At 39.9% G+C, this 14091-nt stretch overlaps 1 protein-coding gene across 1 annotated transcript in view; it reads right to left on the reverse strand.

Moving 5' to 3' along the window:
- The window catches only part of LOC128687509 (nephrin-like), a 721388-nt gene that overhangs the window by 9758 nt on the left and 697539 nt on the right, over positions 1 to 14091 (reverse strand). The window contains exon 10 of the mRNA XM_070083853.1: positions 4375 to 4557. Within this exon, the coding sequence (XP_069939954.1) occupies positions 4375 to 4557 (183 nt within the window). The remainder of the gene's footprint in view (positions 1 to 4374; positions 4558 to 14091) is intronic.

The following is a 14091-nucleotide window of genomic DNA, read 5'->3' on the forward strand; positions in this document are numbered from 1 at the left end:
GCTACATGCCATGTGTACGTGAACCGAGAAAGAACCGGAAAGGAGAAGGAACATGGCTTATCATGAATGCTGAAAGAAAGAGCGGAAGAACTGTGTGACCATGTAGCAATGATCTACAACACGTTCCTGGAGACGTGAAGCGTCCCGGGCTGCTGGAAAACTGCAAGCGAGATCATAAGAACATAAGAACATAAGAAAGAAGGAACACTGCAACAGGCCTACTTACCCATGCGGAGCAGGTCCATGTCCCCCCCCCCCCCCCGCATTAGACCAATGACCCCCCCCCCGAATTAACCCAATGACCCACCCAGTCTGATCATCTCCACTCAAGGATGGAGCACTGCACCAGACCCAGCAGCACAAGCTAGTCAAGTCCAACTCACACCCACCCACACCCACCCACACCCACTCATGTATTTATCTAACCTATTTTTAAAACTACACAACGTTTTAGCCTGAATAACTGTACTCGGAAGTTTGTTCCACTCATCCACAACTCTATTACCAAACCAGTGCTTTCCTATATCCTTTCTGAATCTGAATTTTTCCAACTTGAAACCATTGCTGCGAGTCCTGTCTTGGCTGGAAATTTTCAGCACGCTATTTACATCCTCTTTATTTATTCCTGTTTTCTATTTATACACCTCGATCATATCCTCCCTAATTCTACGCCTTTCGAGAGAGTGCAGATTCAGAGCCCTCAGTCTATCCTTATAGGGAAGATTTCTGATACATGGGATCATCTTTGTCATCCTCCTCTGTACGTTTTCCAGAGCATTTACATCCATTCTGTAATACGGTGACCAGAACTGAGCAGCATAGTCTAAATGAGGCCTAACCAAGAATATATAGAGTTGAAGAACAACCTGAGGACTTCTATTATTTATACTTCTAGATATGAAGCCAAGAATTCTATTAGCTTTATTGCGAACACTAATGCACTGTTGTCTTGGTTTTAAATTACTGCTAACCAGAACTCCTAAATCCTTTTCACAATCAGTAGTATTAAGTTTATATGTTTATTTAGTTTATATGTGGCATGGTTATTTAACTGTCCAACATTTAGAACTTTGCATTTGTCAATATTAAACTGCATCTGCCACTTCTCCGACCAGTGCATCAGTCTATTCAAATCATCCTGGAGTGCTCTAGTATCCTCATTAGAATGAATCTGACGGCCTATTTTGGTGTCATCAGCAAATTTGCTTATGTCGCTATTTATTCCCTTATCTATGTCGTTTATGTAAATTGTGAACAACAACGGGCCCAACACTGATCCCTGAGGAACACCACTTGTGACGTGCCCCCATTCTGCTTTCTCCCCACTATATATAAACTATATATAAACAAGCAGGAGACTGACAAGAGACACTGAATCATCGGCCAGCATCAGTGACACGTATACTGTCAGAAGTATTGGGGAAAAATCAGAAAAAGAGTGGTTGAACTTACAGAAAGGTGAGACTTTATTTACAGAAAGTGAGCACAGATTTGGATAAGGTAAGTTTTGCCTCGCAGAATAATAGAAATCAAGCAAGAAAGACAAGGATGAGTTGACTGAATATTCTTGGACTGTAGAAAAACATTTGTTATTGCACCCCACCAGAGATGGATTCACAAATTTGAGTATGCAAGGATCAAGGAAATCCTACAATGGCTCAAAAGATAACTATCGAATTAGTAGGCACGTCACCGTGATTGGAACAATATACAAATAACTCGCCTAAAGAAAATAAGAAAGAGGGGAAGTATTGGAGCAGTTGTTTCAAGATGGGAAACTAACAAATGGGGTTCCCTAAGGGTCAGTTCTAGGACCTTTATTATTCTTTATATGCCTAAATGACCTACCAGCCGGAACTGATTCGTATATACAATTGTTTGCTAATGTTGTAAACTTAATAAGAATAAGAACTGAAGAGGATAGAGGGAGAGAGGTTGTAGGTACAGCTGGATAAACTGCGACAATGGACAAACAAGTGGTTACTGGAATTTAACCCTAGCAAGTGCAAGGTCATGAAAATTTGGGATAGAGAGATAGAAAGAGAGGTGACCAGAGACGGAATACAGTTTGAGAGGCAAGGAACTACAGATATATCTCAAAGAGAAAGGTGCTAGAGTGAACATTTCACCCAACACATCGGCAGAGGTGCTCATATATCGAATAGCATCTGTAGCAAATGCGAGGATAGCTAATATCACTAACCTAAAGTCTTTTAGGACTCTCTACATGACATGTTGGACCCATCATGGAGTATGCAGCCCCAGCATATACGAAAACCAGAAAAGGTTCAAAGGTTTGTAACTAGACTAGTCCCAGAGATGATGGGACTGAATTGTGAAAAGAGACACAATGAGCTGAACCTCACGACTTTAGAAGAAAAGATTAGAGGGGATATGACTGTGATACGAAAGATACTCATAGGTTTAGACAGAGCGGATAGGAACTGACTTTTCGAAATGAGAGTCACTGGGGCGACAGACCGTATATAGAAACTAAAGACAAATAGGAACCAAAGGGATGTTAGGAAATACTTTTTCAGTCTCAGGGTGATAAACTGATGGAATCTTCTAGATGACAGAGTGGTAGTGGTAAACCCATTACACAGTTTCAAGAGTAGGTATGATATGACTCATAATGCCAACAACAAATAATGCCAGATAGTGGCTTAAGAGGAAGAACCAGGAGCTGAAACTCTACCTTCGCAAAAACAACTCAATGAATACAACTCGGTGAGTAAACACGGGTGAGTACCTTTGCCCGTTGAAAAATTATTCACATACCCAACACTTGGGCATCTTTACTGTGGAAACGTTTCGCCACACAGTAGTTTCATCAGTCCAATATTGAAGAATGGTTTGAAAAACCGACAAGTTGAAGATTGAGACACTTATGCAACATATGGGAATCTTTATTCAGGCGAAACGTTTCCTGAATAAAGATTCCCATATGTTGCATAAGTGTCTCAATCTTCAATATTGAAGAAGTCACTGTTTCGTCTCATCTGCCTGCAGTATATAAGCTTCTCCTCGCATATGCTATATTCTTATTAGGATTAATGGACTGATCACATCACCTCCAGGCTGAGGGACTGATTACCACAAAACCCTTCTGATCTTTAACCATTCTTCTCTGTACTGAACTGAGGAAGTTACTGGTTGGCGGAACGTTTTCACAGTAAAGATAACCAAGTGTTGCACAAGTGTCTAATTTACCAGCTTTTCGGTTCTCTGAATCATTTATCTAAATACCTGTGCCACTGCCCAGGTGCCTATTTGTTTACATACCTGTGCCCCTACCCAGGGACCTATTTGCCTACATACCTGTGCCCCTACTCAGATACCTATTTGTCTACATACCTGTGCCACTACCCAGGTACCTATTTTTCTACATACGTGTGCCCTTACCCAGGTGCCTATTTGTCTACATACCTGTACCCCTACCCAGGTACCTATTTACTGCCTGGCGAACAAGGGCAACAGGTGTAAGGGAAGCTGCCCTAACATTTTCTCCCGCCCCAGCATTGAACCCGGGTCCTTGTGTTGTGAACCGAAGCTGTTTTCATTAACATATAAGTCACATCATTAGTAAATATTATAAAACCAAAATACGGTAAATTATTTCACTCAATATACTAAAAAAAAAGATGGGCCTGGAGCTGGAGAACATATATCTAATATGAAAGACAGATTCAAAGGAAATTTTTCCAAAAATAGACTTTAGAGAGTCATTTCAAGAAAAATTAACTTTTAGTTGTGAAATTAGTGGTGACGAGGAAGGTTGCAAGAGGCATTACCTATCAAGATGAACCTAAGACGTTGCAGGTGCAATAACTATCGCTATGCTTAAGAATGTTATAGGGTAAATTAGTTCACACGAAACCCACAACTTAGCAGTGGAAACCAGGAGACGTTTAGGCCAGATTTCCACTGGTTGCGACTTGATATTGATCCAGGAAGGATCGAAACGTCGTTTGGTTTCATCTGCAGTTTGTGAACTAGGTGTGAATTGTTTCAGCCACGGTATTGTGTTTTTTATTCTTGTTGTGAAATGATTTTAATTCGTTAATGACAAAAGACATTGCGATACTGTATCAGCAATTGCAAATAGGTAATTACAAATAAGTAATTATAAAAAGGTAATTGCAAATATGTTATTATAAATTGGCAATTACAAATATGTAATTACGTATGCAGATTTGAGACTTCGAAGAGAAATAATTCACAGTACCATGGCTAAAACAATTCACAACTAACCCACAAATCTGAGATAGAATGTAGACGAGGTTTCCACTCAGCAGGGAGCAAAACATTGCCTAGTTCCGACTCGTGGGTTAGCTGTGAACTGACTCAGTGTCTGTCGTACCAGGAACAAACCTGCAGTGGTCAGGACCTGCTCTCCTGAGAGCCTCTGGGAGGTGATGGAGTTGTTGAACACCCAAGAGTACTTGACGGAGGCTGGCGACGCCAGAACCTCACACGACACGTTGATGAACTGGCCCAGACCTGTGGCGTAGACACGGGCGCCTGCACCAGTTACCTCTGCGCACACCGGAGCGTCTGGTGAAGGACAGTATATTAGACTAGCAAAATTAAGCCAAAATAGAATAAATTGTAATAGTTTCTCTCAACGCCTTCTTACCGAAAAAGAATTAATCTGAGAAAGACGATACGTTCACCATTATAGCCGCCTCCTGGAGAACAAATCTTACATTTGCTTTTTTGCTAATTTTAATCTTACAAATTCCTGAATTAGGTCCATTAAAAAAGTCTTTCTGACTGAATCTATCTTTCCAACGAGGTATAAAAGATTGCTGTAGGTTCATTTTTTTCGCAGTTTAAAAACAATATTTTATGTAATTTTGAATAAATTAATCTGCGCTAATGGTTATATTTTTGTAATGTGTTAAATGGCATAAAATACTTTTCGTGGATTAATTTAGTGCACTGTCATTAATTTTGTTTCTGTATTACAGGTAATCTCACCACTCAGTGATCATATGGTCAATAATAGAGAGAAATGCTTTTCCTGTGAAGCCGTCATTCGTGAAGATGTGGTGTGTCTTTTGTGGCTGAAAAAAAGGTGTACTGGGGATCGAAAGGACGCGTAAAGAACGTAAACTTTCAGGTAAGCTTTCCAGAATGCAATGGATTTATAATGACTGGCGCTGGACTGGGGAAAATTCTTGAAATATTATGAGCTGGAAATGCCGTAAGCACATGCGAGTACAAGGGCCATGCACGGCTCTCTGATCATGTATTCTATGCTCAGCACAAGTCTAGCATGGAAAGCACTATATTCACAAGACAGGGAGCTAGTGACTGCTTAAAGGAATCCCGTTCCTAGTTTGATGGCCAACTAATTGGAAAAAATCTCTATTAAAGATTTTTCCCTCATAAGTTTTCCATCTAATTATATCAAAGCAAAACAATCTTACAGATGAGATGAAAACTTATAGGACTGTAGGATTGTGTTACAGTATATGTGAATGTTGGAGATTCTGAGAAACTACAATGAAGCAGAACGAGCTGTAAACTGGCAGTATCACCCGGTAGTACTTAAAGATATGCAACCGTTTTCATGGTGCCACTGGTCACAGTCTGTATGCCACATCTGTACGACTGTACTTGAAGCCGATCACTGAAATCGGAGGTACTGCTCCTGAAGTATTCAATGTATTAACATTGTATGTTTCATGTTGTTCCAAGGCGTGGCAGATTTTGGGGAGGCTTGTCGATAAACCTAATAATTGAACGATCCTGATGAGAAGTGTTGAAAGATTCTAACAATAATATTCTGAATGAAATAACTACCAAGACAGTTACCGAGTTCACTTTCAGAAGCAAGGGAAACCTATCATTTCTGTGTATGTTGTTCAAGCAAACAGGATTCATTCGTCATAGAATCTGAACTCTTTTTCCGGAGCCTGTTGTCTCTGCACAGACACTTGTCTGTGCAGGAGATCGACAGGAACTCTTCAGAAATGAATTGCTCACGTGATGATATGATGATATGAATATGAATGTCTAGTGAAACATATTTTGCCAGTGACGGTATTTCTGTACTACATGGTTTACCACGGTGTCAGAAATAAAGTTTTGATGACGTTCATGCAACATCCCATATCATAAAAATCTTTGAAAGGGTCCTAAGAAGCAAGATCACCACCCATCTAGAAACCCATCAGTTACACAACCCAGGGCAACATGGGTTTAGAACAGGTCGCTCCTGTCTGTCTCAACTATTGGATCACTACGACAAGGTCCTAAATGCACTAGAAGATAAAAAGAATGCAGATGTAATATATACAGACTTTGCAAAAGCCTTCGACAAGTATGACCATGGCGTAATAGCGCACAAAATGCGTGCTAAAGGAATAACAGGAAAAGTCGGTCGATGGATCTATAATTTCCTCACTAACAGAACACAGAGAGTAGTCGTCAACAGAGTAAAGTCCGAGGCAGCTACGGTGAAAAACTCTGTTCCACAAGGCACAGTACTCGCTCCCATCTTGTTCCTCATCCTCATATCCGACATAGACAAGGATGTCAGCCACAGCACCGTGTCTTCCTTTGCAGATGACACCCGAATCTGCATGACAGTGTCTTCCATTGCAGACACTGCAAGGCTCCAGGCGGACATCAACCAAATCTTTCAGTGGGCTGCAGAAAACAATATGAAGTTCAACGATGAGAAATTTCAATTACTCAGATATGGTAAACACGAGGAAATTAAATCTTCATCAGAGTACAAAACAAATTCTGGCCACAAAATAGAGCGAAACACCAACGTCAAAGACCTGGGAGTGATCATGTCGGAGGATTTCACCTTCAAGGGCCATAACATTGTATCAATCGCATCTGCTAGAAAAATGACAGGATGGATAATGAGAACCTTCAAAACTAGGGAGGCCAAGCCCATGATGACACTCTTCAGGTCACTTGTTCTATCTAGGCTGGAACATTGCTGCACACTAACAGCACCTTTCAAGGCAGGTGAAATTGCTGACATAGAAAATGTACAGAGAACCTTCACGGCGCGCATAACGGACATAAAACACCTCAATTACTGGGAGCGCTTGAGGTTCCTAAACCTGTATTCCCTGGAACGCAGGCGGGAGAGATACATGATTATATACACCTTGAAAATCCTAGAGGGACTAGTACCGAACTTGCACACGAAAATCACTCACTACGAAAGCAAAAGACTTGGCAGACGATGCAACATCCCCCCAATGAAAAGCAGGGGTATCACTAGCACGTTAAGAGACCATACAATAAGTGTCAGGGGCCCGAGACTGTTCAACTGCCTCCCAGCATACATAAGGGGGATTACCAACAGACCCCTGGCAGTCTTCAAGCTGGCACTGGACAAGCACCTAAAGTCGGTTCCTGATCAGCCGGGCTGTGGCTCGTACGTTGGTTTGCGTGCAGCCAGCAGCAACAGCCTGGTTGATCAGGCTCTGATCCACCAGGAGGCCTGGTCACAAACCGGGTCGCGGGGGCGTTGACCCCCGGAAGTCTCTCCAGGTAAACTCCAGGTATGTACAGTATGTACTAAGAAAAAACTGCATGGCAAATATTGAGTTTGATGGATTCTTTGAACATGCATCTACTAAAAGTCAGACTCGTACAAGGTGTACGTAAGGTGCAGGAGAACCAATGGTGCAGTATTTGCCTTCAACTACTGCGGTTCTAAAGAAAGACCAATTTCTGGACAATTCCTGAAAACAAGCATAGCTTCATAAAACATCTCTCTGATAAGCAACATGCAGGCAGCAAGTTGCCTTGTTAAGAGAGCATAAGATGATTCTGAGGTCCTTATCGTCAAGCAAGGTGTAGCTTCAGCTAATAAGTGAACTACAGGCGCTTCTCGCTTTACGATTGTTCGACTTACGATATTTCGACTTTACAATGGTGCGATAGCTGTGTACATTCTTGGCAACGCAAGCTACACTCTGTCTTTGTAGAGATCATGAGAGTAAGCATCTCATTCATTTACTTTTCAAAACTGGTATTTAGTTCGCAACAGTAATTCTTTGTTTATTTACTTACTCAGTTGATTCCTGCGTACCAGTCAATATACGCAGTGTTTACTTATTATTTGCACCATCTGCGCTCAAAAATGAGCATGTTGGAGACAATGTTTATATACAAACTGAGGGGCAGCAGACACAAACTGCACCTGTTAATGAGGTAGGTAGGTAAGGTGAGGGACTCTGCAAGTGTATAAATTCCCTCTGCTTATCTTTCTTTGCATAATAAAGATTTAAAAAAGAAGAGGAACCTGGATGTAATATGCATACAATACCTACAGTTATTGTTGGAGAAGACACGGATCTCAATATTCTTTTGATTCACTCTGCAAACAAGGAATCTCTTGACAATTTTTCATGTCCGTCACTTTAAAGAGCTCTAAAGATACCATTGTCTACGATATCAGGAGAATGAAACAAAATCTTAGTGTATTTAAAAGTGGGAATATGCTTTTTTGCCCACGTTATACTCCGTTGTGATGCCACTTCTAAACTCTTTTCAACAGGAAAAAGAAATGCCATCAATAATTGTGAGAGAAAAGTTCAACACATAGGAGTAGCGAGCGAGTATATGGTAACGATAGTTTGATTGCCGGCTGCTTGTTAAGGTAGGGTAAGTCTAGCTCCCGCTATCATCCCCTTCCCCCCCACCCCGAAAGGTGACGTGTGGGGCTCCGGCTCGACTCACAGCTCCCAGCACATCTGTAAGTACAAGCCTGCTCCTATTCTAGTGGACTTATTGGTTGAAAGCTTCACTTTTGACCAATAATAAACTTAGTCCTTTCAGCTTTGATCTCCATGTTAGATGTTTTGATAATCACCACGTCTTTTAGGTATTGTAGTTATCATGGAGAGTGATTTCTTAAGCAGTGGGTAACCTGTCTCTCTCTCCAGCTTGGAATGACAGATCGGGTCACCTGCCAAGGAACGAGAAAGTTGAAGGAGACGGACTAACGTCCCGAGACGTCACTCTTTACCTACCTGATTAATTGTACGCCACCGCAGGACATAATCCCTCATCTTTGCAGTGGTACAGTACCTGCGTTCCTGTCATCTGGACTGACTATTCAAGGCTAGAGACTCTGTGAAGAACTGACCGTTGGGTTGTCACCAACACCTGTGACCCCCCCACACACACCATCAACAACGGCTATAATCTCTACAAGATTGTCAACATCAACCAGACACCCAAGTTTAATTGTATATATTAGCGTTGAATTCAGATATCATTTATATTTTTTATTTTTCATTTTCTTTAAAGTAGGATAAATATTTCATATTTAAGTATTTTATATTTTATATTTTCTAAATAATAAAGTGTTTATGTTTGTGAGTTTTTATTCTTTTCTAGTCATTAATTTTTCTGAGGAGGAGTCAGCCTTGGTAATACTGACTGAAGTTGTTACAAGGCTGAGTAAGCCTTCACAATAATGTTCAAACGAATAAAAGCTTTCGCACACAAGCTTGCAGCTTCACTGAGTCAGATAGATCCCAGGAGACCGCGCAGGCTGCTGGACACGATGCTCTAGCAATATTTTATCCTGGAAGACCAAGCCAAACACCAAACCAAATTCAACTACGAATACTCACCAAAAAAAAGCAACAAGATCCTCGCTTCATGTACAGCCCAAGATGTTGCCACTAACAGAGGCAATCATCAAGTGCAGAGTTGGGTCAAAATGGACTCAGACCCCTTCAAGTGGGGTTTGGACCTACTGCAAGGTAAGCTACAACCAATAAAATACGTGAGAGCAGCCACTCCAAAACAGCTGAAATTCAGTAGTGTATATGTAAGAAGCAGAAAATGGCGTGTACGAGCGCATGCACAGACTACTGTGATGTCAGTTGTTGTAATTCACCAGAGATGAACATGGAAGATTAGTTATACTTACGTTTTTGTTATGTACAAATATGAATACTTTGATTTTGCACTAAACTTTAAAAATTGTATATGCACTAAATTTTAAAAATTGTCTATGCATAAAGGCTACCTTTTATGCATATACAATTTTTTAAATTTATATTTGCATTTTCATTATTGTCAAAACCATTAATAAGAAACGGAGAATATTATCGTGTGTATTACAAAGTTATATACATATTGTACATTATAACAACAGTGTTATTGACATTATTGACTCAGATGGATTTTTTACTGTATAGCTTTAAGATTAATGAATAAAGCACTATGGTTCGGTAGAAACATAACTTTTTTCCTAAAAATTTTAGATGAAGAGTTTTTGTGTAAAGAGAAACATTTAATACATTAACAAGTAAAAATATTCGTTAGCATAAATTTATTCAAAATTACGTGAAAAACTGTGTTCATTCTGTTAAATGATTGTCCTTCAGCAAGCTTTTATATCTCGTTGGAAAGAAAATTTCAGTCAGAAAAACTTTTATTACAGGCCAAATATAGGAATTTGTAATATTAAATTAAGTGGACGGCAAACTGTGAAACCTGTTCTCCAAGAGGCGGCCATATTGAAATGGCGGCCAAATTGACTTAATGCGCTGCCTGACGGAGGGAGACATTTTACCATCGTCTTCTTCTGTTACAATTATTTGTAGGTTCATCCACAATTTTACTAGACTATTTCAAGACTTATTATGTAACTGGGTAAAAAAGTCTGCAATTCACTTAAGTTTACAACAGTCTTCCAGTCACTGATATAGTTTGGCCTGTATCATTTTGCTCGACAATTTTAGGCTATAATTCATTTATACATTAAGGTCAAGCATACATTAATCCTGATAATTTCACAATAACGTTAACTTAAATATCAAACAATTATATACAGACGCCAGCAACCAGAATATTACACCAAGTCACGAGGTCTCTTAAGATGCCTAATGATTAATATACTTTCAGTGTACATACACGGAGAATTACACTCTCCTTGAGTTATATACAGTAAACTTTCTAAATAAGAGTGCCATTGGGGATAAAAAGGTGACGTTATTAAGATTTTTCAGTTGTTCAGAAAGCTTTTATTTTGACTGTTTAATATCATACAGGGTTGACGATCCACTGTTATATTCGGCCATTAAGATACTTCTTGTCTTGTTTCTTTGTTATATCAAGTTTGTCACTAAGTCTTAAGGTTGCTCATTTTTTCATTTACAAGTTTAGGAGACATTTATATGGGTTATTAATTAAATACATAAACAGCAAAAGAAAAATGGCAGTGCTATGTGTATACTGTAGCATGCTATGTGTATACTATGGCATGCTGTGTGTATACTGAAGCATGCTGTGTGTATACTGTAGCATGCTGTGTGTATACTATGGCATGCAGTGTGTATACTGTAGCATGCTGTGTGTATACTGTAGCATGCTGTGTGTATACTGTAACATGCTGTGTGTATACTGTAGCATGCTATGTGTATACTGTAGCATGCTATGTGTATAATGTAGCATGCTACGTGTATACTGTAGCATACTATGTGTACACTGTAGCATGCTATGTGTATACTGTAGCACGCTGTGTGTATAATGTAGCATGCTATGTGTATATTGTAGCATGCTATGTGTATACTGTAGCATGCTATGTGTATACTGTAGCATGCTATGTGTATACTGTAGCATGCTGTGTTTATAATGTAGCATGCTATGTGTATACTGTAGCATGCTATGTGTATAATGTAGCATGCTATGTGTATACTGTAGCACGCTATGTGTATACTGTAGCATGCTATGAGTATACTGTAGCATGCTATGTGTATACTGTAGCATGCTGTGTGTATACTGTAGCATGCTATGCGCATACTGTACAATGCTGTGTGCATACTGTAGAATGCTGTGTGTATACTGTAGCATGGTGTGTGTATACTGTAGCATGATATGTGTATACTGTAGCATGTTGTGTGTACACTGCAGCATGCTGTGTGTACACTGTAGCATGCTGTATGTATTCTGTAGCATGCTATGTGCATACTATAGCGTGCTGTGTGTATACTGTAGCATGCTGTGTGTATACTGTAGCATGCTGCGTGTATACTGCAGCATGCTATATGTATACTGTAGCATGCTATGTGTATACTGTAGCATGCTGCGTGTATACTGTAGCATGATGTGTGTATACTGTAGCATGCTATATGCGTACTGTAGCATGCTATGTGTATACTGTAGCATGCTGCGTGTATACTGTAGCATGATGTGTGTATACTTTAGCATGGAGTGTGTATACTCTAGCATGCTACGTGTATACTGCAGCATGCTATGTGTATACTATGGCATGCTGTGTGTATACTGTAACATGCTGTGTGCATACTGTAGCATGCTGTGTGTATGCTGTAGCATGCTGTCTATACTGTAGCATGCTGTGTGTATACTATAGCATGCTGTGTGTATACTGTTGCATGCTATGTGCATACTGTAATATATGCATACATTGTAGCATGCTATATGTATACTGTAGCATGCTATATGCATACTGTTACATGCTATATGTATACTATAGCATGCTGTGTGTATACTCTACCATGCTATGTGTATACTCTACCATGCTATGTGTATACTCTACCATGCTATGTGTATACTGTAGCATGCTATTTGTATACTCTACAATGCTATGTGTATACTGTAGCATGCTATGTGTATACTCTACCATGCTATGTGTATAGTGTAGTATGCTATGTGTGTACTGTACCATGCTATGTGAATAATCTTCCAAGCTATGTGTATACTCTACCATGCAATGTGTATGCTCTACCATGATTTGTGTATACTCTACAATGCTATGTGTATTCTCTACCATGCTATGTGCATATTCTACCATGCTATGTGTATACTTTAACATGCTATGTGTATACTGTAACATGCTATGTGTATGCTCTACCCTGCTGTGTGTATACTGTAGCATGCTATTTGTATACTCTACCATGCTATGTGTATACTGTAGTATACTATGTTTATACTCTACCATGCTATGTGTATACTGTAACATGCTATGTGTATGCTCTACCATGCTATGTGTATACTGTAGCATGCTATGTGTATACTCTACCATGCTATGTGTATACTGCAGCATGCTATGTGTATAATCTTCCATGCTATGATGCAATGGTCGGAGAAGTGGCAGATGCAGTTTAATATTGACAAATGCAAAGTTCTAAATGTTGGAGAGGTAAATAACCATGCCACATATAAACTAAATAATGTAGATCTTAATACTACTGATTGTGAAAAGGATTTAGGAGTTCTGGTTACCAGTAATCTAAAACCTAGACAACAGTGCATTAGTGTTCGCAATAAAGCTAACAGAATTCTTGGCTTCACATCTAGAAGTATAAATAATTGAAGTCCTCAGGTTGTTCTTCAACTCTATATATTCTTGGTTAGGCCTCATTTAGACTATGCTGCCCAGTTCTGGTCACCGTATTACAGAATGGATATAAATGCTCTGGAAAACGTACAGAGGAGGTTGACAAAGATGATCCCATGTATCAGAAATCTTCCCTATGAGGATAGACTGAGAGCCCTGAATCTGCACTCTCTCGAAAGGCGTAGAATTAGGGAGGATATGATCGAGGTGTATAAATGGAAAACAGGAATAAATAAAGGGGATGTAAATAGCGTGCTGAAAATTTCCAGCCAAGACAGGACTCGCAGCAATGGTTTCAAGTTGGAAAAATTCAGATTCAGAAAGGATATAGGAAAGCACTGGTTTGGAAATAGAGTTGTGGATGAGTGGAACAAACTCCCAAGTACAGTTATTCAAGCTAAAACGTTGTGTAGTTTTAAAAATAGGTTAGATAAATACATGAGTGGGTGTGGGTGGGTGTGAGTTGGACCTGACTAGCTTGTGCTGCTGGGTCTGGTGCAGTGCTCCATCCTTGAGTGGAGATGATCAGACTGGGTGGGTCATTGGGATAATCCGGGGGGGAACATTTGTCTAACCCGGGGGGGGGGGACATGGACCTGCTCCGCATGGGTCAGTAGGCCTGTTGCAGTGTTCCTACTTTCTCATGTTCTTATGTATACTCTACCATGTTATGTGTATACTCTACCATGCTATGTGTATACTCTACCATGCTATGTGTATACTGTAGCATG

This window comes from Cherax quadricarinatus, chromosome 11 (genome assembly GCF_038502225.1).
Source record: "Cherax quadricarinatus isolate ZL_2023a chromosome 11, ASM3850222v1, whole genome shotgun sequence".
NCBI lineage: Eukaryota > Metazoa > Arthropoda > Malacostraca > Decapoda > Parastacidae > Cherax > Cherax quadricarinatus.